The 24,871-nt window shown below is 39.8% G+C and overlaps 1 protein-coding gene across 1 annotated transcript in view; it reads left to right on the top strand.

Annotated features, from left to right (window-relative positions):
• ATP13A4 (ATPase 13A4) overlaps positions 1–23,413 on the top strand; it is a 116,209-nt gene extending 92,796 nt beyond the window's left edge. The window contains exons 21-30 of the mRNA XM_015236588.3: positions 719–798; positions 2,206–2,248; positions 2,651–2,760; positions 4,650–4,746; positions 6,486–6,558; positions 12,833–13,004; positions 13,774–13,967; positions 15,052–15,140; positions 18,031–18,111; positions 22,771–23,413. Coding sequence (XP_015092074.2) covers positions 719–798; positions 2,206–2,248; positions 2,651–2,760; positions 4,650–4,746; positions 6,486–6,558; positions 12,833–13,004; positions 13,774–13,967; positions 15,052–15,140; positions 18,031–18,111; positions 22,771–22,983 — 1,152 coding nt within the window. The 3' untranslated portion in view covers positions 22,984–23,413. The remainder of the gene's footprint in view (positions 1–718; positions 799–2,205; positions 2,249–2,650; positions 2,761–4,649; positions 4,747–6,485; positions 6,559–12,832; positions 13,005–13,773; positions 13,968–15,051; positions 15,141–18,030; positions 18,112–22,770) is intronic.
• The last annotated feature ends 1,458 nt before the right edge of the window (positions 23,414–24,871 follow it).

Below are 24,871 nucleotides of genomic sequence, written 5' to 3'. Positions count from 1 at the left end.
CTCATTATCTTAGGTAGTGATTAAGAAAAAAGAAAGAAGACTTTAAAGCTGAGTTCACGCTAAGCTGAATTCACTGCCAAGAGAAGCAAGGAGCACACAGCTGTAATACAGAAGAATTTAGAGTCTGTAGGATGGGGCTCAGGTGGATGGAGCTGGTATAGGTTTTTATACGACAGCCCATTAGTGTCTCATAGCCCAAGTTAGATTTGGGATAGCAGCTGAATTTCACAATTGGTCAAGTCCAGATGGTACAGTTAAGTCAAAGACCACAGACAGTCACTGTCTCATCATTAGGCTTGTTTTCTGCTAGAGCTGAACAATTTTCTGAGAAGCAGTTGCTCCTTTCCCCCTCCTGGGATCCTGGCTTCTTGTTATTTTGCAATTTCTCGTACTCTGTTGGTGTAAGATGCCATTAAACTCAAGATTTTTCAGGACCACAATCTCTACGGCAGCTGAGCTAAATGCCTGTAGGTTGTCATTTTCATCAACTCTGTTTATTAACTAACTGATTATTATTATTTACTGATTTGGTCTCCCCAGTCACTTATCTGATGACCAAAGTCTCAATGTCAGTCTTAAAATCCTAAGGAGGACTTCTTGGAAACATTTTTCCTCATTCATGCATATCATTACCCAGTCAGTGTTGTGACTGCTATCAGTTATTTTATGTATGACCAGCTGACATGATAAAAAAATTTCTCTCTTGCTTTCTTTACAGATACTGATCAATGGGACCATCTTTGCCAGAATGTCTCCTGGGCAGAAATCTAGTCTGGTGGAAGAATTTCAGAAGCTGGAGTAGGTTTTTTACCAGTTCAGGTGGTGTGAGGTGCATGGAGGCATGACAGTTAAGGGGAGTGTAAGAGGTCCAAGAAGTCACTCAGTTTGGCTAGGACACTGGTTCTCAATGTGGCTGCGTGTGACAGTCACCTTGGGAGCTTTGAAAGAAATTGCAATACCAGGACACCACCATCCAGAGATTCTGTTTCAATTGCTCATGTGGGGCTTGGACATCAGTATTTTTTAAAAGTTCCTTTCATCCAGAGCTAAGAACACTACTGAGCTAGAACATAAGGGGCACAAGAAATAATTCTGGAAAGGTAATTTGAACTCAGCTCCTGAAGGCGCAATGCAAATTTAGACTTCATTTTTACAAAGTATCATCACAGTTATGATGCAGGGAGGTCCATATGACGAGTGGCTCACATAGCCCTAAAAATACTAAAGCGTTCTTGTGCCGAAGCATCCTCTCCATCCTAAATCAGAAGAATGCTCCTAACACCAAGGGTCTCCATTGATGCACTCCCATCATTTGGCATCCTTTATTTCCTGTTAATGGAACCCTACAGAGTCTGGGGGCATCCCTTACTTCTGGTGCTGGACCACACCGACATGACTCCAACTCCTATTTGCTCCCAGTCTACCCTCCAACTCACTTGATTCAGTCACTAGGCAAGCTTCTATATTTAAAAAGTCCTCTTTTATCAACTAGGATTAAAAACCTACACAGTAAACTCGTTGCCTTACATAGGAGTGTGGAAGAGAAGTACAGCAAATTCTGCAAATGCTGTCAGGGTCCTCCTATCTTAAAAAGCAGACTGTCGATAATCTTCGTCAACAATTCAAAAGAACAGCCTCAAAAAGCAATCCTGAAATGGGGATATATTTTCTTTTCTCAACTCCTGGGCTTGGCACTGCATTTTTGAGTTAAGTGATGACTGGCACAGCGGATTTCTTCTCCAGTTACTGTTAACAGCACCAACAACTAATTTTTAGTGTATCATTTTAGAATACAGCACCTCACCGAATACTCACAGCAAAATGTGTAAAATCATAGTCAAGATGGTAACGTGATCAGATTAAAGGTCTAGATCTTCTGGTTTCAATTCCTGTGCCTCCCCACCTTGCAATGTTGTCATATAATCATCCACATCCTGTTTTACAGCTGACAGAGCTGTCTTCTAGACAGTGAGGTGGCCTTGAAACCCCTGGAGTCAGGAACAGTATGTTGGATTCCTTAATCCATTGTAGGAACTGCCGAGTCATACTTTACTTTTAGTCAAACCAGACTGTTAGGAAAACTCCCTTAAAATAGATAATAAGTTTGAGCCCTAAGTAATGAAGCTCATTTTATCTTTTTAATTAGAGAAATTAGCAGTCAAGATTGCTTTGATCTCCTCTACAATTGACACGGTTCCCTTTTAGTTACTTTGTAGGTATGTGTGGTGACGGAGCCAATGACTGTGGGGTAAGTAGCTGCCGGGGTGTGGGGCCATCATCGCACTCTTAGTTGTACTTGCTCAGAGCCCTTTAAGAGATAATGTCTCCTGGGATACACACCATCTCCATTACTCCTGATGGAGAAACTGATGCGGAGGGTTTGAGATGGTTTTGACCAAAGCTACATAATGATTAAGTCGTCAGTACTGAATGAAATAGAATTTGGTTCTTGGATTCCCCACTTCTTTGAGTAGGTGACCCAGTGCCAGCTCTTTCTTATGTGGCAGGCAGAACCAAATTTAATCATCTCCTGGCTAGTGCTTGGCCCACAAGCCACCTCGTGGCCAGCTTAACTGGCCTCTCCTTGCATGCCCTCAGGAGAGTGTGTACGTGAGTGTGCATCCACAGTAAGTTGATTCTTTGCTTTCAGGCTTTGAAAATGGCTCATGTGGGCATCTCTTTATCAGAGCAAGAGGCATCCGTGGCCTCGCCTTTCACTTCCAAAACTCCAAACATTGAGTGTGTACCGCACCTTATCAAGTAAGTAGGCACTTTTCCCCAGCATTGTTTCAACCTCTCTTGACTTTTAGCTCCAGATCCCATTGTTCTGCCAGGCAAAGACCAGGCAACCACATGTCCCTGGGCAGGGAAGGGGCTTTGTGGGAGAACTCCGTCAAACATTCTACTCCTGAGTACATTTAGCAGGAGGCAAAAATAACCCTGGGAAAGCAATGGCATTTCTAATGAAAATCACTGAATAGGTTATTTTTAGAAGATTGGAATCCGGAATGTGTTTCTGCTTTGAAAATGTCAATTGTATTCTTATTATTATTATTTTAAATATGTCTCTTTAGATGCTGTATTAACGGGGGGATGGACAGAAACACGTTCTTCCCCAGCTGCCTTCCTTTTTTCTTGCCTCTTTGTGCTTCCTTGAAATATCCTTCCCATCCCCCGCTTTCAGAATATTTATTCATCTTTGCTGCTTCTACTAAGATTTCCCTTGGTGCTTTGTACCCCTCAGCCCGCCCTGGAGTATACCTTTATTTCAGTGATGGAGATGGTGGACATTGTGGCTGATTTTGGTTATTATAACTAGTATATGTTTACAGTTTATAAAATGCTTTAATGCCTATTATACACCAAACAGCCTGGAAATGTAGGAATGGTCACTATTTCTTTTACAAACAAAAATATTGAGGCTCAGAGAACTTAATTGATGTATCCAAGCTCACAGACATATAGGACTGAAGATTGTATTAGAATTAATTTTGTTCCAATGTGTATTATCTACAAATACCATACTCTTCCCACCACATTAAAATAATGATTTGGCGAGCTCCTCCCTGTTTAAAAATGTATTCCTGTATTCAATAAATATTTATAAAGTAGGGACTTAGTGCCAGGAACTGGGGGAGGCACTGGGGACCCAGAAGCAAATCGACTAAATATCCTTTGATGTCCCAAAGCTTTCTGCTGGTGAAGAAGACAGGCGATAAACACATGTATAGAAAAGCAAGGGTAACATAAAAAAGGGGAAGATGGCTTGGATGGTGGAACTGGCTGCTTCAGACGCGGAGTGTGGAGAAGCCTTGCGAAGAGAGTGAGGGAGGAGGAGAAACTACCTTCTAGGCAGAGTAAATGGCAGCAGCAGAGCCCTGATAAGAAGAAGAAGCCTGCTTTGAGGACTGGGATCTGGGATCCCAGGAAATCATTCTGACCAGAAGTAAACTGAAACTCTATTCTTTTCCCAAATGGAAGAGGTGAACGTAGCATTTCATGAGTAATCTGTTTTATGCTTTAAATATATACTATTTACTCAGTCAACAGAAACACAAATGAAGATGCTCATTGATTCCAGCCTCTTTAAATTTGATGTATGCCTGATTTGAGTATGCAGATTGTTTTAGTTCGGTTTTAGAAGAAGGTAGGACTGCCAAATGAGATTTGAATGAGATGTTTGCCAAACTCCCGGAGCACCTGGAGCATGAAAATAGCCCCCAGACCTGCAATCTTATTTAAATTCTTCAGTTCACAGATGAAGAAACAGTGACTGAGAGATGGAAAATGACCTTCTAAATCACATTAGTGAGTAGATATGAGCTCTGGGACCAGTTCCCGGGTCTCCGGACCTGGAGCTGAAATAGCGCCCACAGAGAGGACAAGAGTGACTCTGACTCTGGGCTCCATTGCTCATCAAAGTCCTGTGGACCTTGGCCTGGAGTTGGTCTTTCTTGAAAATCTGGTGATTTAGCATACTGACCGCTGCCTCCCACTGGCTCAAGGTTGTCTGGTCTGTCAGACAAACAATCGAATAATCAGGCTTTCAACTTTTTTCTCCTGAGCTCAGCTGAACAGCACAGAATAACTGACCTCATTTCCTCCCAGTGCTTTCATTTCATTCCTTTCTCATTTCTTTTCTCACACAGGGAAGGACGTGCAGCTCTCGTTACATCATTTTGCATGTTTAAGTACATGGCTCTGTACAGCATGATTCAGTATATCGGTGTTCTGCTGCTCTACTGGGTATGACTTGGGACCTAGCCTCTTGGTTAGTGAAGCCTAAAACAAGTAGCAGTCACTCTCAGTTCGAGATGCATCTTAAACAAAGTGTGCCATTGAGATATTTCGAGCACCAACAGCCCCTCTAAAATGACCTTTGAAGTTTTTTGAAAGTAAATTAGAAATAGACTGATGTACTCAGGAAAACTTGTTGGTGTCAACTCTTCTGAGTCTCTGACAGAAGCTTTTTATCTAATTGTAGCCCAGGATCAGAACTGAACGTAACCTTTCTCTCTCGTTGTTGCTTTTGCTTGCCTGGGCTAGGTCTCCAGCTTCCCAACCCCAGTGTGGCTCTGCCTTAGCACATCATTCATTAAGGAGATGCTTCTCTGACGAGGGTGCTGCTAAATGTTACATAACTGGCTCTCCCTGGAAAGACAAACCCTGATTCTTAATACTTGCCAATTTCAATGGTATAAATATGTCCACCATGGCTGGTTTCCAGGTATCTCCCTGGTGTCCCTGAACATGGAGTTGGAAAGACACGTCCAGTAGTATGCCTTTCAATAGTGGTTGCATCATATAGATACAAAAGTTGTAGGTAACCTCAAGACCATAGATAACGGCAAAACAAAATGCAGGCAAATGATGAGGAAATGTGAAGTTTTGAGTATTTACTAACTTAATTTTTTATCACAATTTATATAATAGTAAATTTGTATAATTTAATTTTTTATATTGGCTGTGTTTCACAGCCAATTCACAAAACCCCTGAAAATTTAGCAATTGACTCTTATGAACTAGTATAAATCAGCATGTCACTGATTCCCTGAATATAAGGATTTGAAAATTGCCATATCATACCCCACAGAGTACACAGATCTTTTGATGGCTTTTTCTATTTAACAAAATAGAAAAGGAGGAAAGATACATGTAGTGTCTGTGAACTTAACCTATGGGCCTCTTCCATTAACTTACACTGAGAAAGGAGATTCCATTTGTGCTGAAGATACCCAGGTTCATCTCCATGTCTTGCCCTCTTGAAGGTTGAAGATTTTACTTCTGTTATTTCCAGATTATATAAGTCTTCTACTGCTCACTGATGAATAAGCTGGAATAGAAGAGGCTTTTTATAGAAATATGGCCCTATTTTGGAATCCCAATAACTCATGCTCAAAAGTAGAGTTAAACATGGGTCATCATTAGCTCTTTTACACTAAGGGGTGGTGGAGGAGGGCAAGGAAGCACGTTGTTTGAAATCAGTAAGACCTGAACGTTTTTCTTTCAAGAATATCAAGGTGCTTTATTAGGACTTTCTACTACCACCAAATAATGCAAATAGTGAGCTCAGTTATTCTCATTTTCCATTGGTGAGATTTAGGTAAGATCACACATTTGTCACTTACACTTGGAAACACACTCTTTTGTTTATGCCAGACCAAACCCTAACTTTTCTGCAAACAGGTAGAAAAGAGAGCAGAGATGAATCTGGTAGAATGAGATATTCCCCTCAATAAGGGATGATATCTGTGCTCAAAGGACCAGCCCCAAAAGCACATGGCAGTGGCCCTCCTGGTTAGAGAGGGGTTTGCAGGCTTGTTTTTGATACCCCTGCCAACATGACCAGACCCCTGACCACACCATCTCCTTGGTAATTTGCTTGGAAATCCTATGTTGCTGTGAGAAAATGAGTGCAGTTGATGTCAAAGTTCATCCAGAAGGTCGTAACATTTTTTTTGAACCATTTTCCTTTTTATTTTCAGGAGACAAACAGCCTTTCAAATTACCAGTTTCTGTTCCAGGATCTGGCCATTACAACTCTAATTGGTGTAACAAGTAAGACATTTTTTTAAGCCTTCTTCTCAGAGGTGCTTCCTTCCTCATGCCTCCCTCTGCCTGGCTAGGGTTGTCCATCAGGAGGGGCAGAGCCTGCCACAGTAGTGACTTATTCCCCAGAGTGGTAGAGCATACAGAGAAAGAGGAAATGGAATCTTCATTTTCATGTGTTGAAAGAGTTAGCAAAGGAGAAGCTGGCTAGCTGTTCTGCTGTTCTCCATAAAATATAGAGCTTCCATAAATGGTCACGAAACATTTAAAATGAAAAAAAAGCACCTTGAAAATCAGGAATGCTGACTTCAGTGTGCTTTTAGGTATAGTTATGGTCCAAATGTGCCCAATTTATAGAAGCTAAATGGCTTTTATGGTTCCATGTCCAACCCTAGCCTCTCAGGATTTAGAATAGAGATTAAAGGTAATCTTGCCAATGCGCCACTCCCACTTCCCACCTCTTAACTAATATATGAATTGTTTCCCCAGTTTCCCTGCTATGGGATTTTTTTTCCCCAACCCATCCACTAACCGTCATCTTTATCGTATTCTTTGCTTTTCTGTTACATATAAATGCCCGCAGGTCCACTTGTACTTTTAACCCTACCCGATCCTGCTTTCTCAAGGATTGTGTTCCTGTAGTAATCTCTTTCTTCATCATCAGCATACAAATATATTTTTGTATTTTCTTTCTTTAAAAGCTTTTCCTCGACCTCAAACCCATCACTAGCTTCTCTCCCCTTTATTCTCAAACTTCCCAAATAGTTGTGTATCTCCGCTTTGCCCACTTGCCATCTCTAACTCTATTGCCATTTCATGTCACTCAGCCAGATTCTAACATTCAAGGGCATGAATTTGGATACTGACCCTGCGCTGTATTTGGTGGAAGGCAGTGGTATGCCAGAAAATATTTAGCAATTGGCTTCCCTCTGCCCCAAATGTTTGTATATGTATGCACATGAGTGTATTATAAGCTTTACTGAAAAGAAAAATATGTAGAGGGCAATTTTCAAATAATAATAAAATAATTGCTTTCTTGCAGATTCCATTCAGCCAACTGATTCTTACAGAATGTTTTCACTGAGTTTTGCCAAACCCCTCTATCCATTGTCAACATATGGTTGCGATTGATGACTGAATCAGTTCTAACGTGAATGTTGGTTGACGTCTTTCTTTACCTGAATGAGCAAAATAACAAAGACTCATGTTGAAACTTTAATCAGTCATCAGTCATATGAGCAACTTATATGCTTATTTGCAAGCTTGGTTCTTGAAAGCTGGAAAAATAATTCCTCAGTTAAAAAAATTGTTCTTGATATGATGGCTATGTTACATACGTAACATACACTTAAGTTGAATTGCCATTATTAACTGTAAGAACATAGATAATGCTAAAATGTAGTAAAATAGTTAGGATGCTGTCAATTTTGAGTATTTATTACCTTTACTTTTAAGATATTTAATTGCAACTTTATATAATTTTCTTTTAATAACGGCTTTGTTTAATAACTGGCTCACAAACTTAGCAGCGACTGGCCTTTGTGAACCCATATGAGCCAGCTCCAACCACCACTGGCTGGGAGGGTACACAGTACTGACACATTCAGAAGTACCAGTCTTAAGCTGCCTTTTCCACATACCTCGTGGTCTTGCTTTCACACTATCTCATCTTGTACCTTCTCATCATAATCTTAACCGCTCTCACACCAACTTATCATTTGAAAAAACATGTTCAAAAGTTCTGCTTTCGAAGAACATATTCAAAGAGAACAGCTCCTGTCTCTGCTGCCACCTCCCCGACGCTGTTCTGGTCAAGGCCACCAGGGACTTCCCTGCTGTCAACAGTAATGATCATGTCTCCTTCCTCGTTGTGCTGGAATCTCTCAACAGCACTCTCCTTCCTCAAAAGGCTTCTTCTCTTGGCTTTTGTGATGCCACACACTCCCGAATTATCTAGCCCTTTAATGAATACACCTTCCCCATCTCTGTTGTTGGCCTCTGCTCCTTTGCCTGTGCTCTGACTTTTAGAATGTTCCAGAGCTTGTTCTTTGATTCTCTTGTCCTTTGCATCTGCACCATCTCCCTAAGTGATTTCAACCAATTCTGTGGCTTTAATGTCATTTATATGCTGATGAATCCCAAATTTATATCTCTAGCCTTGATGTCTATCCTGAGTTCTGGAAATGCAGCTACTCAGCATCCAATCTTGGATATTTAACAGGGCAGACGCTTAACATGCCCAAGCAATGCTTTACTCTACTGGATTTGATATTCCACAAAATTGTTACACATTTAATGAGTGTCTAGTTTGTACTATTTACTCTAACAGGCACTTGAAATACATAAATGGGAAAAAATAATTCCTTTCCTGTAGATTTATGTTTATTGCTGGACGCTCAATTCTGTTCTTATGTCAGTATCACGCTGTTTTTTTTTTTTTTTTTTTTGCTTACTATTTTGGAGTGAGTTTGAAATCAAAAAATGTAAGTCCTCCAACATCGTTCCTTTTTATGATTGTTTTGACAATTCTATGTGAATTTGAGAATCAACTTTTCCATTCTGCAAAAAATGTCATTTGAATTTTGATAAACGTTGCATTGAATCTGAGGATCACTTTGGGTAGTATTGATATCTTAAAATACTGCCTTCCAATCCATGAGCTTTGGATGTATTTCCATTTACTTATGTCTTATTTTAATTTCTTTCAACAAAGTTCTGTAATTTTCAGATTTTTCTCCTTTTTGGTTGAATTTACTCCTAGGTATTTTATTCTTTTAGATGCCATTGAAAATAGAATTTTTTTAATTTCCTTTTAAAAATATTCATTGCTAGTGTATAGAAACACGACTGATTTTTATGTGTTGACCTTGTATCCTGCAACATAACTGAAGTCATTTATTACTTCCAGCAGCTGTCTTGTGAATTCCTTGAAATTTCCAATATATAGGACTTGTGAATAGAGATCGTTTTCTTTCTTCTGATTTGAATGGATGACTTTTGTTTCTTTACCTTCTCTAATTGTGCTAGGCAAAACCTTCAAGGCAGTGTTGAATAGCAGTGGTGAAAGCGGGCGTTCTTGTTTTGTTCCTTATCTTAGGAGGAAAGCTTTCAGTCTCTTACCCTTCAGTGTGATGTTAGCTGTAACTTTTTAAAATTATTACATAATATAATCATGGGAATTACATATAACATGCTTAATTTATAACAATCTAGTTCGAATTGGTACCTTAACTTCAGTAGGAGGCAAAAACTCTACCACTTTATAGCCCTGTCTCCCTTTTTTATGTTGTCACAGGTTACGTCTTTATCTCTTGTGTGCCCAATAACATAAATATAATTATTTTTTATGCATCTGTCTTTTAAATCATGTAGAAATAAAAAGTGGAGTTAAAAAAACAAAAACGTAATAATATTTGCTTTTATATTCACCCCAGTAGTTACCTTTACTGGGCAAAATGAGTATGCCAATAAAGAGATAGAAGTTATAAAAAAGGATTCTTTTTTTTTTCAGACTTTTTAAATTGAAGTATAGTCAGTTTAAAATGTTGTGTTAATTTCTGGTGTATAGAATAGTGATTCAGTTATACATATATACATATATATTCCTTTTCACATTATTTTTCATTATAGGTTATTACAAGATACTGAATATAGTTCCCTGTGATGTACAGTGAAACCTTGTTGTGTATCTTTTTTTATTCTTATTTTTATTGAAGTGTAGTCAGTTTACAATGTTAGTTTCAAGTGCACAGCAAAGTAATTAGTTATACATATAATAAATACATACATATATATATATGTTTTCAGTTTCTTTTCCATTATGGCTCATTACAAGAAATTGAGTATAGTTCCCTGGGTTATACAGTAGTTCCTTAATATTTATCTATTTTATATATAATAATGTATATCAGTTAATCCCAGACTCCTAATCTGTCCCTTCCCTCTGCCTTTCCCCCCTTGTAACCAGAGCTTGTTTTCCATGTTGGTGAGTCTATTTTGGGCTTATAAATAAAATCTGTATAATTTTTTCTTTTAGATTCCTCATATAAGTGACATCTTATGATACTTGTCTTTCTCTGTCTGATTTACTTCATTTAGTGATAATCTCTGTGTCCATCCATGTTACTGCAAATGGCATTATTTCATTCTTTTTTATGGCTGAGTAATATTCCAGTATAGATAGATAGATAGATAGATAGAGATAGATAGATAGATAGATAGATAGATATAGATAAATATATATATATATGTATCTTCTTTATCCATTCATCTGTTGATGGACATTTAGGTTGTTTCCATATCTTGGCTATTATTGTAAATAGTGCTGCTGTGAACACCGGGGTGCATGTGTCTTAAAAAAAGATTCTTTAAAAAGAATGTCTTTTGGCTTCTTTTTAAAATTCCTCTCTCTTTGTTGTTATCCTCCTTTTGTTCACACATTATTTTCCTAGTTTCCTTTAGTTCTTTGTCCATGATTTCCTTTAGTTCTTTGAGCATATTTTAGACAGTTTTTTTTAAGAGTCTTCGCCCAGTAAGTCCAATGTCTGTGTTTCCTCAGAATTTATTTCTGTCAATTTATTTTATTCCATTAAATATTATAATGCTGTAACTCTGGAAATCAGATTCTCTCCCTTCCCCAGGGCTTGATATTTGGCTGCTTTTTGAAGACTGTAGTAATCCATTTATTTAGTAACTTTTCTAAACTATTTTTGCAAAGGTCGTATCAGTTGTCATGTGTGGTCACTAAAATCTCTGTTGCTTTAGCTTCTGTTCAGCTAGTGTTTTGACAGAGATTCCATTGAATTCCAAGAATTTAAAAACAGGAATACAGAAATACCTGTCCCAGTCTTTGCAGATTGGCTCTGTGCCGGGCTCTTCAGCACTTAGCCACGCTTGTGCCGAGTCTAGCGATCATCCAGGGCTGAAAACTGAGGGTCTTTCCTGGTCTTTTCTGGTCTTTTCTGAGCCTACATCTTGCCCTGGGCATGCACACGGCTTTCTATGTTCCCCAACATACACAGGTACTTTTGAATACAATGATTTTTTAAACAAATGTTCCTTAACTTTTCTATCTAGTCTTCAGATGGTTATTTTATGTCTCAACTGTAGTCTTTAGCTCTAGGCGACTGTGGGTAGTTTGTTGTTAGCCTTACAGTGTTTTCAAGGAATGTATGCTGCTCTTCCACCCGGAGTGAGTTTTGTATTAGGTGACGCAGAGGTGAGCACCTTGCACCAGTCCTTCAGGTAGCCCCTAGACAGGATAGGACAGACATACACAATCATTTGTGGATATAGTCTAGTTTTTCCCTTTTGTAACCAGGCACCAGGGTCCCCCACTGGGAATGCAGACACCCATCTTCAAGATTGCCACTGAGCTAAGGAGAGAGAGAGGCTGGGGCAAGTAAAAATGCCACACAGCTTTCCTCTCATTTTTTAAAAGTTTTTAATTTCATTTTTTTGGGGGGGTAATTAAGTTCATTTATTTAATTATGTATCTAATGGAGGTCTTGAGGATTGAACCCCGGACCTCATGCAAGCCAAGCATGTACTCTACCACTTGAGCTACACTCTCCACCCCTATCCTCCCATTTTTAAGTTGTCTTTTTCTTGACTCTGCATTTTGCTTGGTTGCTGTAAATCTGTGTCTGTTTTTCAGAGTTCTGACAAAGTTGATTCTGATTGTTTCTGCATGTTCTTCAGTGTTTCTGTGGAAGTATGGGATTTTGGAGCTGCCTAATCTACCATTTTGCTGATGTCAATCCTTACTTTGTAATTTTGTATTTGAAAGCATTACTTCTTAGTGACTCCACATTGTTTCATTGTAGAGGTGTACCATAATTTACTGTAGATGATGCTGTGATGAACATCTTTCTAAATCTGATTTTTTAGCTTAGGAAAAATTTCTGAAAGTGGAATAAATACGTCAAAAGTTATGAACATTTTTTAGTCTCTCTATTTATTGCTTAATTGCCCTGTGGAAGGTATTTTTGTGTCAATTTATGTTTCCACAGGCAATGTATGAGAGTGTTCATTTCATCTGTAATTTAATAGTCTTTCTCTATTTAATAGGGGGAAAGGCATCTTCTGGTTGTTCTATGTCTGCTCTCTTAAGAGTTCCTCATATGGCTTGAGTTTGAATTCATTCATTGCTGTGTTCCCTGCAAATGTATTTCAATTTACCAATTTTCTAAGATATGTGGGTCCAAGAAGTTACACCATTCTTCTGGTGAAGAATACAACATTTTCCTGTTCTCGTACATAAAAGTTTGAATTTATTTTCTAGTGAATTTGAATGGTGCCTATCCCAAGCTGGTGCCTTTCAGACCTGCAGGACGGCTGATCTCCCCACCTCTGCTACTCTCTGTGATTTTCAACATTCTTCTCAGCCTGGCCATGCACATTGTGGGCTTCATTCTGGTACAGAGGCAGCCTTGGTATTCCATGGAGATGCACAGGTATGATCACAGCCTCGTTTCCAGCTTCTCACGTCCTAATTTCTGTCAAACATCGTCCGGCCCTTATGATGAGAGGCAAAAGGATCTTCATTCTGCCAAAAGCTTTGGCTTCCTTAAGGCCCTTGGCAATTTTCCAGTCATCTTCTCTTCTCTGTAGCACAGTTTGGTGGTATCATTCATTGACACATGTCTTTGCTCATCTTGTATGATAATAAACCATGTCCATCTTTTATATCTAGGGTGACCATGCATTATAGTTCGGCTAGGCAGCCCTAGTCTAAGTCTGATATCCCAATGAAATGATTAATTCTTCCCTTTCACATTCACATCTATGCCTGTTTGATGATAAAATTATACAGTCATTCTGCTTGTAAATGTTCAGAGATCTTAAGCAAATAGAAGGAATAATCATGACTTACTTATGTCTTTTTCTCCCAAATAGCCTTAACACATGATCGGTGCCCAATTTATTGAATATATAACTTGCTGAATTTGTTATCTATCTATCTGTCTGTCTGTCTATCTATCTATCTATCTATCTATCTATCTATCTATCTATCTTCTATCTTCTATCATCATCATCATCTGTCTATCTACCCAAAATATAGCTCTATACATGCTGGTTTCTTTCTTCTTACTTTTCAGTATATTCTTTCTCAAAGTGTAGGCAATTATAAAAGCATTGAGGACATGCAGTTGTGTGGATACAAATGCTTCATAAGGGCTTGCCATCTCCCTTCTTCATCAGTTTCTTTGGTTTCCTTTTTAGTGCCTGCACGATGCGAAATGAAACCATCTCAAAGTTCACCGTTTCTCCAACTGCTCCAGAAAAGAATGGAAGTAACGGTGACTTCCCAAGTTTTGAGAATACTACTATATGGTTCTTGGGAACAATCAATTGCATCATTGTGGCTCTTGTCTTCTCTAAAGGAAAACCATTCAGGCAGCCCACCTACAGAAACTGTGAGTAGGACTGTACCAGATCAGAGGTGAGAGGTCATCAGAGAGGAGGACAAGCCTGGGTCACTTAAGGAGCACTTTCGGACTTGGTGCATCTAGGGTCTCCTGACTTCCACTCCAGGGCTCTGTAAAACATATGCAGTCTCATTTCTGGTCCCTTTCTACCTCCTTCAAAGCTGCATTAATACTAGGGCTTCTTAATCCACCTTTTTCCTTCACTTGAAATTTAGGTGTCTTCTCATGGGATCACTCCAGATGAGGAAGACACATTTCTCCACTTTGTCAGTACTTGTCAGAATTCATCTTGGAGGAAGTAGGGAGAAGGGTCACAGTACTCAGTTGGAAGTGTCTCCTGCTGTGTATAAGATGGTCAGGGTGGCATTGTGTGGTTGGCAGTTCTGGGAGTGAGTCCAGCCTGGAGGAACCTGACTATAGAAGATTATTGAGGCTCTTGGCCAAAGTACCTGTCACCTCGTTACACTCTGGGCTGGGGGTGGAGGTGTGTGTTAGGAGAAGTGGGTGACCTGATTAGCCTTTGAGACTTTTATTTATATAGCATCGCCATTCCTCTAATTGGGAAAATTTAGAAGAAAAATTTGAAGAATTAATATCGTCATAAAAATCTGTTCGGAGAAAGTTTTTTTACTCTTCTTCTTGGGATGACGAAGCAGTCGAATGTGACCTTCACATAATTGCAATTTAAACATTTGTTTAATTTCAGCCCTTCTTTTTTCCAGAGAAGGATTTGAGGCAGATGATTTGCATGAAAGAGATGCAGATATCTGGCTGTCTTCAAGGCATTTATTGAAAATGTATTTTGCCAATGTTACCCTATATATAGTTCCCATTTTTATTAATTGAAACATATAACATGCATGTCAAAATTTCCACTTACCTCAAGGACAGGCATAGACATTGCAGAGGTGAGACCATTGCATAGAAATGAGTACTCTTCATCTTTTATGCTGTGTTAGGAGTAGAAATCAAGTAAATTTAATCAGTGTTAATCTAAAATACGTCTATCAATAAGTGTAACACTCTGTACTCAGATTTATCTAAATGATAGTTTGTGTTCTTATTTCCTCAGATATATTTGTCCTTGTACTGGCCGTACAGCTGGGTGTGTGTCTATTCATTCTATTTGCTGATTTTCCAGACTTATATAGGCGTTTGGATGTAAGTTTTATTTCTGGGATATGATGAGATTTTGTAGTTATATAACATCCTGACTTCAAAAAGCAAGTCACAATTACAGTTGACATGAATTCTTGACACCAATTACTCTTTTGAGATGATAGGGTTAAAAAGAATGCTGAGTTTATTCATACTTTTTTATTTAAGCTGATCAGGAAATAAAATTCTGTCCAATCTTGACTAAGTATTTCAAACACATTGAACATTTTTCTTTTCAAAGATCCCTGTAAGATTGGAAATTCTATTTATACATCTTCTCTTCCAAATGTGAGAGAATTTTCCTCTAAATGGTTTTGTTTTGAAGCTGTTTAAAACAGTTTTGCCTATAACACTTTTGGGTTAGTTCTCAAATCTGTATTTACATTTTTTTTAACTCCTTAAAAACATGCTTTTCTGTATGTCTATGGAACTTTCTTTAAAAGATTCGTATTTTGAAACTCATAAACTCCCTTAAATTTTCTAATTTTAAGACAACTTTGAAACTCTGTAAGAGACAGTAATTTTACATATTCAAGCAAGGGAAAATATACATATTTTAATTCCTCTAATCTGTTCTTTTGAATTTGATTTAATCATTGCTAACTACCCTTTAGACCAATAAATGAAGTACAGAAGGGATGATAGAAAAACTGAGCTCTTAGTTCTTTGTGAAGTTGCCTGTCTGCTTCTCCATCTCAAAGATAAGTTTCACATGAAGGCCAAGATCCTGTCTTATTCCTTCTTGTATTACCAGTGCCTGGCATAGTGAGTGGCACATAAAGACAGTGACTGACTCATCATTGCACATCAGCTTCCTAAATGTAGACAAGCATTTGGATTACATAGTGCATTCCAAACCAGCAACACCTTCACAAACCCATGGTGAAGTTTGACATCCAAACTGATGTCTACATTCAGTTTTTCATTTTTGTAATTGTATTGCTGTGATTAACAGTGTAGTTGTATTCATGAATTAGATTAAGTACTCATGGAGATAAAAAGAATCTTTGCCCACTAGTCTTCTAAATGAATTAAAACTTCTTAGCCCTGCCAAAGTTAAGGTTAAGACATGTTGGATTTAGTTACACTCTTTAATAGAGAAGACTTCTACAGGAGAGCTGGGTCCTCTGGTATAACAAAATAAGGAATGTATTTGGTGTGGAGGGAACTGATGTGTGGAGTCATTGTCAGCATGACTTCAAAAGATTCTGCAAAGACTTATTGCTTACCTTAAAAATAGTTATTTTTCTTATTATTACATAAAATTATGAGTGCATTTAGAACATGTAAATATGTAGGCAAGGAAAATGATAACATTATGGACTATAACCTTTGATCTTTGAAAATCCATGTATTATAAATGTTCCTTTGACTGATTTATGAAGTCTAGTTATTTTAAATGGGATCATGCTACTTGGCAGCCTAGTTATTCCTCACTTAAAAATGCATGAATTTTTTCAAACAGAGAAAACATTCACATGATTTAAAATTCTAAAGTTAGAGAAGTTATGTAGTGAGAACCTCCCTCCCATCCTTGTTCCCCAACTCCAAGTTCCCCTCTCTAGAGACAACTGATAACCCCAATTTATTTTACACACTTTTAGAGATACATTATACTTATGTATGAATATATTCCTTATATGTATTTTCAGCCACGTTTTTACCCAAATAGTAGGAAACTATTACATTTGTCCAAGTCTTTTGAGATGGAGATGCTGAAGTGAAGTGTAAGACAGGTATTGGAGGAATTATCTATGGGGGGAAAAGGTTAGGAGGCCAGAGGAGTTGGGGAGGGCACCATGCTAGGATGTGGGTCTGACCCTCGTGAAGGACAGAGGGCAGGAAGGAGGACTGCATGAGCAGTTTCGGACTGCCACGCGAGTCCAAGGAAGTCAAGGCTAAAGTTGCCCATCAGAGGTGTCTAGTGTCCCACAAGAATGTGTGTGATTAGAAGCCCTGCTTTCCTCGGTTATTAGCTATGAGGGGCCCAGGGGAAGTGTGGCCTTAAGGTGAACGTGGTGGTAGAGTCTGAGCATAGCCATTGGAGTTTTAGCCCTTTGGTTGATCCTCCCAGCATAGAATTGTAACAGTTTTCACTCCCACTGATGTATAAGGCAATACATGAGGCAGTGCCAGGTACAAAAAAAGTGCGCCCGGCTTCGTTTCACTCATTCATCCATTCAACATACGTATATATCATATATATCACATGCCTGGGGAAGGATCAGGGAAGATACAGAGAAAGTGGGGAAAGAGACAGGTCGTGACAGCTGAATTCAGCCCTGATTGCTCCACTGGCAAGTGCCCTTATGATGGCACAGCCTGGGCAGCTGTACGCACAGCCTGGGCAGCTCTACGCACAGCCGTGGGGGTGAAGCCCTGACCCAGGGCTCAAAAGCAGGGTTCAGCTGAAAGGAGATGTGGCACCAGAGGGAAGAGGGCAATGCTGCCCAGTGTGGAGGTTTGACACGTGTACCCTCAGAGCTTCCTGGGGATAGAGCCACAGTCCTGTATTCCCTCATAAGAAAACAAGGCAAGCAAACAAAAAACCACTTTTACTTTTTTTACTGCAAAGTGACCAAATTTATTTTAGAAAAATTTGCAGTTACAGAGGAAAAAGAAAGAAAGGGAGATAAAAGAAAGCTACAGAGTCCCCAGATCATCGCAACCATTGAATGCAACCCTTCCACATTTTCTGTGCAGTCATGCATAGAAAACTTACATGTATGAAAGTATGTATCTGTATCTCAAGGTAACACATACCTGTACATACATGATGCATCTGTTACACCAGTAATTTGTAACCTACGAAAATGCACACCGTGAATGCATGAACATTTTTGCAGCATCATCTGTGTCTTCAGACTGACTGTGCTTCTCCGTTTCCCACCAGCTGCTCTGCACGCCTGCCCTGTGGAGGCTCTACATCGTCGTTATGCTCAGCTCCAATTTCATCGTGTCCCTTATTGTGGAGGTAAGTGTCCTCAGTTTGCTGATCACTGGTTGGGGTGGTGGAGCCATTCTTTGGGAGTCTAGAAAAGGAAGAGGTTTAGCTGAGGAGGATCAACAGTGCAAGGGGCTCCCTTCCTTGGCAATGTGAGCAATGGTGTTTCTCTCTGATGAATTCCAAGCAAGGCATTAGTTTTCTTATCTGTGAAGTGGAGCTGGGGAGAATGGAACAAGGTCCTATTTTTTTCTGTAATTCACAAATAAAGACTCAACTCAATTTATTTTTTTGAAATTGAGATGTGATTTGCTTACTATAAAATTCACCTTCTGAAAGTATCCAATTCAGTCATTTTTAGTATGTTTGCTGAGTGTGCAACCACCACCACTAATTCCAGAACATTCTCATCTCCCCGAAAGAAACCCTGTACCCATTAGCAGTTGCTCCTTATTTCCCTTTCTTCCTCCTTCACCCCATAGCAACCACTAATCTATTTTCTGTCCCTATGGATTTGCCTATTCTGGACATTCCATATAAAGGGGATCATACAATAGATGGCCTTTTGTGTGTGACTTCTTTCACTTAACAACTTGTATCATTTTCACTTTACAGATGGGAAATGAGATTCATAGTGTGCTTTTCCCACGTTTATTCTTTATGCTCCATTTCCTCAGTAAAACGAACTTGTATTTCTCCTTTCCCTTGCTACGTGGTTCACTCTCTCCTCCTTCAGTGCTGTTAGATACAATCTCCATTTCTTTAAGCCTACTCTTGGGGGCGGGGTGTCGCAGAAAAGGCATCCATTTCGCGGGAGAGATGAGCTATAAGACTGCACCTGTCCCTGTTCCTGCTCTCAGCTACAAGCTTAGGCTTGTTCCAGTGAGGGGCGACTCATGGGGAGCTGAGAGCTCCTGGAGGCTGACTTCCCTGCGGTATTTTATAGGCAGAAGCTCAAGGAACCTTCCTTACTAAGCAGGGTAAAGGTTGCACAGGAGCTGGTGGCAGAACAGGACAGAATTAGGATAAGGAGCATCTCACTTCTCATTCCTAAGGGCTTCTCAAACCACAGTGGGTATCAGAACCCCTGGAGGGCTTGTTAAAACACAGATTGTCCAGCCCTGCCCCAGCATTTCTGATTCAGTAGGTCTGTAGTTGTACACAAGCTTTTGTTTCTAATATGTTACCTGGTGATTCTGATGCAGCTGACTCCGGGACCACACTGAGAAGTTCTATGCTAAACCATATGCTCTCCAAAGCAACCAAATTAATAATAGAGCATCACCATGGGAGTCCTTTATGGAGTTGCAGGAAGATGGTCCTCATCCTTTATGGGATAACCTTATGTATATATCTTGTTGTTGTCCACAGTCACATCATTTCCTGTCTAGAACATCTTTCTCCATTTCTGCATACTGAAATGCCGTTCCATTCTCTATGGCACAGCATTATCCTGTTCATGAATTTTTCCTGATGCCTGAATCAGTTAGGCAAGTAACAAAGTTCAGTTAACAGTGGCTTAAACAATATAGATATTTATTGACTCACTTTACAAGAAGATTGGAGGTGAATGGCTTCAGGTCTAGTTTAGTGACTCTGTGACATCCTTGGGGATCCACGTTCTTCCACCATTCTTCTGTGTCACCATCCTTAGAGGCTGACCTTTTGTGTTTGTGGTTGTTGCTTATGGTACCCAGCTAGCTCCCATTCTGTTTTCCCATTCTGGGCATTCTGTTTTCAGTGCAGGAAAAAATGTGGGAGATGAGGCACCAGCAAGCTTTTTCTCCTCAAGTATAAACTTTTTATCAGGGAGCAAAAAAATGTCTCGCAGCCCACCAACAGGTTTCCTCCTATGTCTCATTGCTGAGGACTGTATCTCATCTTCATCTTTAGAAGAAAAGTATTCTGGGGAAGTGGATCTATACCAAAAAGTTAGACAGATTGGCTCAGACTGTTTATGATTTTTTTGTTTTCTTTTTAGGTGGGCAGAGAAAAGCTGAGAGGAATGGGCTGTAGGGTAATCAAGCAGCAAAGTGTGCCATACTCCCCCAGCAGGAAGCCATTCTACTGCCAGTATATTTGCAGTTAAGAGTATACACTGGGGAGTAGTCTACCTGGGTGTGAGTCCTGGCTCCACCCTTTCCTGCTATCTGACTTTGGTTAAAGTTACTGCACTTCTCTGCATCTCTGTTTCCTCATCTGTAAAATGATGATAATAATGGTACCTTATCTCATAGGGTTACTGTGACCGTGAAATGTGAACAGTAAAAAGCACAGTGCTTAGTAAATATCAGCTATCATTATTACATTATCTCTTGTGGTACTTACCATTCCTTACTTTGTATCTCTCAATCATTTTCTCATTCATTTTTTCCACAAGCACTTGTTGAACAAGTGCTATGTCCTACGGCATGATGTGAAAGGGAGAATGGCGGAGGGGTAGAGCTCACAATCACAATCTACAGGGAGAAAGAGGACAAGCATTATCGTTATTTGGGTATAAATTTCTTTCTTCGCTTGCCATTAAACTATGGTGGCAAGAAGTCGTCTCAGTAGCCATAGCACCTGAAACCCTGCTTTATTCTCATAGGAGCTGGGTAAAGGCTTATTCAATTGTTAAATGTAAGAAGTGAGCCTGCCCACCCCCAGCAGACGGAGAGGGTAGTTTGATACTCATGAAACAGGTTTGAGTGAGACCTTATCCTTACTTTGCTGAGTCTCATAATCTAACCTCCTGCTAACAGGCAGGGGAGCTAACGTGGATAGCTTTAACCCCTCTCTTTTTATTACTTATGTGTTTATTCATATACATATGAATTACTTGAACAGCCAATCAGAAGAGCTCGTATAATGAAGTTTTCGTTTGTTTATTTTAAGAAATGGTATCTCATCAAGGCATTCCTTTTTGTTTCTAGTTCTGCATTTAATGTACAATGTAGAGTGACAGGACAGATCATCGCTCAGTGGTTTCCTTGTAGGGCAACAAAGCAATACAGATCATCCTACTTCTAGAACTGTAGAAAAGCTCAGGACATGGTATAGAGCCCTCAAATCTTTCTCTGTGTGTGTATGTTCATCTGTTTTGTCTAAATCCTGCTAAGATTTCCTGGAGGTGAGTTAGATTATAAAATCTTTCATTGGATACCTATGATCCTCCTTATCCCAGCTCTAAGGAGAACTATTGTTCTTTTGTTAATTAAGGACAAACAATCTTGCTGTGGGAAAGTGGAGTAACAGGTCTGGCGAGGTGATCCCTGAGGTTGGCAAGATGCAGATGAGATGGCTGTGTGGACGTTTAACAGCCTGTCAGCAGATGATCAGTTTTTAGAGGAATATTCAGGCTAGTTGTTCTCTGTCATTTCCATGGGCAGCAGATTCAGATGTCAAAGAGGGGTGGATTTTAGGAAACTATTATCTCTAGCAAAGTTGCCTGTAGAATCCTACAGAATTAACTCAGTTTGGCAAAGACACCACTGATAGACACCAGAACCAGTTCCAATCCTGTGGGACGCTTGGTTCCCCATCTTTTCCTCTTCATTTCTTTCATGATCACTTCTAAGATGGTCAACCTCTCTGACAACATATGATTTTAAAAAAAATGAAATTAACATGATAACCTCTGATGCACTCTGTTTTACAAGTTATAACTTGGGCTGTATTCGAGGCTCAGTCAAACTCATGATTTAAATGGCAGTCCAAAATGTTTCCAAAGAGCCATAACTTTTGTAATCTTAAAAAAACACATTGCAGTGAAATATTTGTAAGTGAAGATTGAAGGCTTATGTGAATAAGGCCACAATGCAATGCACAGCCATTTGTTAAATGAATAGTTCAGAAGAATGGTAAAGGGAGGCAGCCATGCCAAGCCATGCCCTGCATTGTGAGGGAAGGTGTTTAACCCTTAGGACGAACGTAAGAGGAAGGAATTATTATTTCTAATCACTAAGGCTCAGATGGGGTAATTAATTTGCCCATAGTAGGTGTCAGAGCTGGGACTCAAACCCAGATCTGCCCAATTCCAAGACTGAGGCCCACATTCCAATTTTATCTACCTGTGTTCATGACTGTGCAGTGATGAACCGGGTACACCCAAGCCACATCATATAAGTGGCACATCTTTCTATAGGGATAGTACCACTTGGTAGTAAGTAATTTTAAATGTCATTTACATTAATAATTTTTTTTCTTTTTTCTAGTTTGTTTCTTTTCTTTTGGGGGGATAACTAGGCTTATTTATTTATTTATTCATTAGTTTTTAATGGAGGTACTGGGGATCGAACCCAGGACCTCATGCATGTTAGGCATGCACACTACCACTGAGCTATACCCTTTCCCCCACCAAATGTGGAGGTGGTAAGGAGTGGACTGCAGAATTTGGATGCTTTTAAGTTTAATTTACATATGAGATTCAGAAGAAATTTCATCCTGGAGGCAGACTACTTCAAGCTATGTTTCTGGATTCTTGAAACTATGTACCTCTCTCTTCTCCCCAAAGAGTTTCTTAAGTGAAAAAGTTTGAGAGGCCATGATCTATTGCTTGGAACCACCTTGGATCTGTCTGAGGCTCAAGTTCTTTGTCAAGTTGGCTTGAAGCAGCCAGTGCAGTGGTGCCTCATGAGGGTCTACGGAAGGCTGTACTCTGGAAAGACTTAGTTTCTGACTGTAAAGAGTAACTCTTTTCTTTTTCAGGAGGCCATTATTGAAAATAGAGCCCTGTGGATGATAATCAAAAGATGTTTTGGCTATCAATCAAAAAGCCAGTATCGGATATGGCAGAGAGCCCTGGCAGATGACCCCAGTTGGCCCCCGATAAACCAGACCTCCTACTCTGACATGCCCGGATGTGGCAGGGGTGTGTCTTACAGCAACCCGGTGTTTGAGAGCAACGAGGAACAGCTGTGAAGGCAATGTGATATCCAAGGTTATATAGCATAGAAACGATGACTAAAGGGACCATTTTCAGTGATTTTTAAGCAATGAGACTTTTAGAACATTCAGCTGGAGTTTTGGGAATTAAAAACTTCCCCAATCATGGTGACAAATTAAAATCTTTTTGGTAAAATACTTTCTATGGAGCAGAACACTGCCCTAGGAGAGTGTTTTCTCTTGGCTTCTGAAAGTACTAGAGGTGTTCTGTGAATCGAGAATGTCCCAGGGATGGCAATGAGCCAAGAGATTGGGAGGCTGAAGGAGGAGTGTAGGTAATCTTTCTTCTTAGATAACGTATTTGTTAAATGAGTTGAGGGTATATAGCATAGAATTGTAACATGTTAAAGATCATTTTTTGAATTCTTATTTCATTGATGGAAAAACAAACACACGAGAACCGTCATACCGATCTTCACTGCCTGGTTTCCTTCTCTTTGTGGTGCTTTTCAGATCTGAGATGTTTCCTTCCATTTCTGGACTTCTGCGTATTGGTCAGGATAGGCTAAGTGGATGCTGCAATAACAGGCAACTCCAGGATCTCAGTGCCTTAACATTCAAGAGCTTCTTTCTTGGTCCAGGTGACTCTTTAGAGTAGCTCTCCTTGAAGTGGTGACAGCTCCAGCCTGATGGCTCCACCAACTCAACACAAGGACTCCACATGTGCCGTGAGAGGGGGAGGAAGATGGGGGTTCTTCACTGCCTCAGCCCGAAGTAGCCCGTATCGCTTCCATCACTCACACCCCATTAACCAGGGATTTGGCAAAGGAGCTGGGAAGTACTGTCTTTACTAGGGCTGGCTTCATGGGCATGTGATCTGGCAGTCATACGGGGCCTCCTGCTCAAAAGGGCCCCATACTTGGTTTAATACTGTGCTGTTGCCTTCTATAAATTCTTAATTTTTGAGTAAGGGTCCCCACACTTTTGTTTTGCATCAGGCCCCACCAATTGTGTAGTTGGTCTGGTTTGTATTCCTGGGAAAGAAAGGAAAGTAGCACATATCAAAGAGCACGAATACCATCCACTAAACTCTGTCTCCTGACCCTGTGAACGTCTGTGTTCTAGGACCCCTTGTCTCACATGCACAACTCCCAGAATTTTCACCCCTCTGCTCTGTTATTTTTGAGAAAAGTTAATCTCTTGCATCAACATTCTACATTGCCATTAACATATGTCCTCCTGCAATCTACACATTTCTTAAGTTTGAGGCTTTAGTTTTCAGAAAACAAAAATCTCCCTTATCTTCTCACGACTACAATTTGGGTATATTGGGTTCATTCAACATGGACAGCACCCAGGTTTCTGGAAGCTCAGCAGGCAACACTGAATTCTAGAAAACCATCCACAAATAATATTTGAAAGCTAAAGAAAACTTTCCATGTTCTGGGCAGGGAGTGAGTCCCTGACTGGCTTTGCTACTTACCAAGAGCATCTGGAAGCTTTCCCTTTCCCCGGCTGAACTCCTGAGCATGGGTGGTCACCCTGTGACTGCAGATAATTCTGGGGACATGGTGTTTCTCAGCCACAAAGTTACCTGGTTGCTTCTGGTTTTAAAATAGGGTGTGAAGAATCATTAAAACAGAATGCAGACTCTGTCTTCCTTGGTACAGAAAGAAATGTTTCCTTCTACAAAGTCAGCCTGAGTGGTGAGATGGCAGCTCTATATGTCTCTTCCTAAAACTGATAGTTTTATTCCTTTTTCAAATATTGTGGGCAGGGACAAGCTACAGTCTACTGATGAGCAAGAGTAGGGTGCTCCGGTCATACTTTGAGGAGCCCCTCACCTAATGCTGTCATCTCTAGCCATCTGAATTATGATATTCTTCCAGGACTCAGACAAGGAAGGGCTTACCATCCCCACCTT

The sequence above is a fragment of the Vicugna pacos genome, chromosome 1 (assembly GCF_048564905.1).
Source record: "Vicugna pacos chromosome 1, VicPac4, whole genome shotgun sequence".
Classification (NCBI taxonomy): Eukaryota; Metazoa; Chordata; class Mammalia; order Artiodactyla; family Camelidae; genus Vicugna; species Vicugna pacos.
The sequence above is the reverse complement of the archived record's forward strand: the minus strand, read 5'-3'. Positions and strand labels throughout refer to the sequence as shown.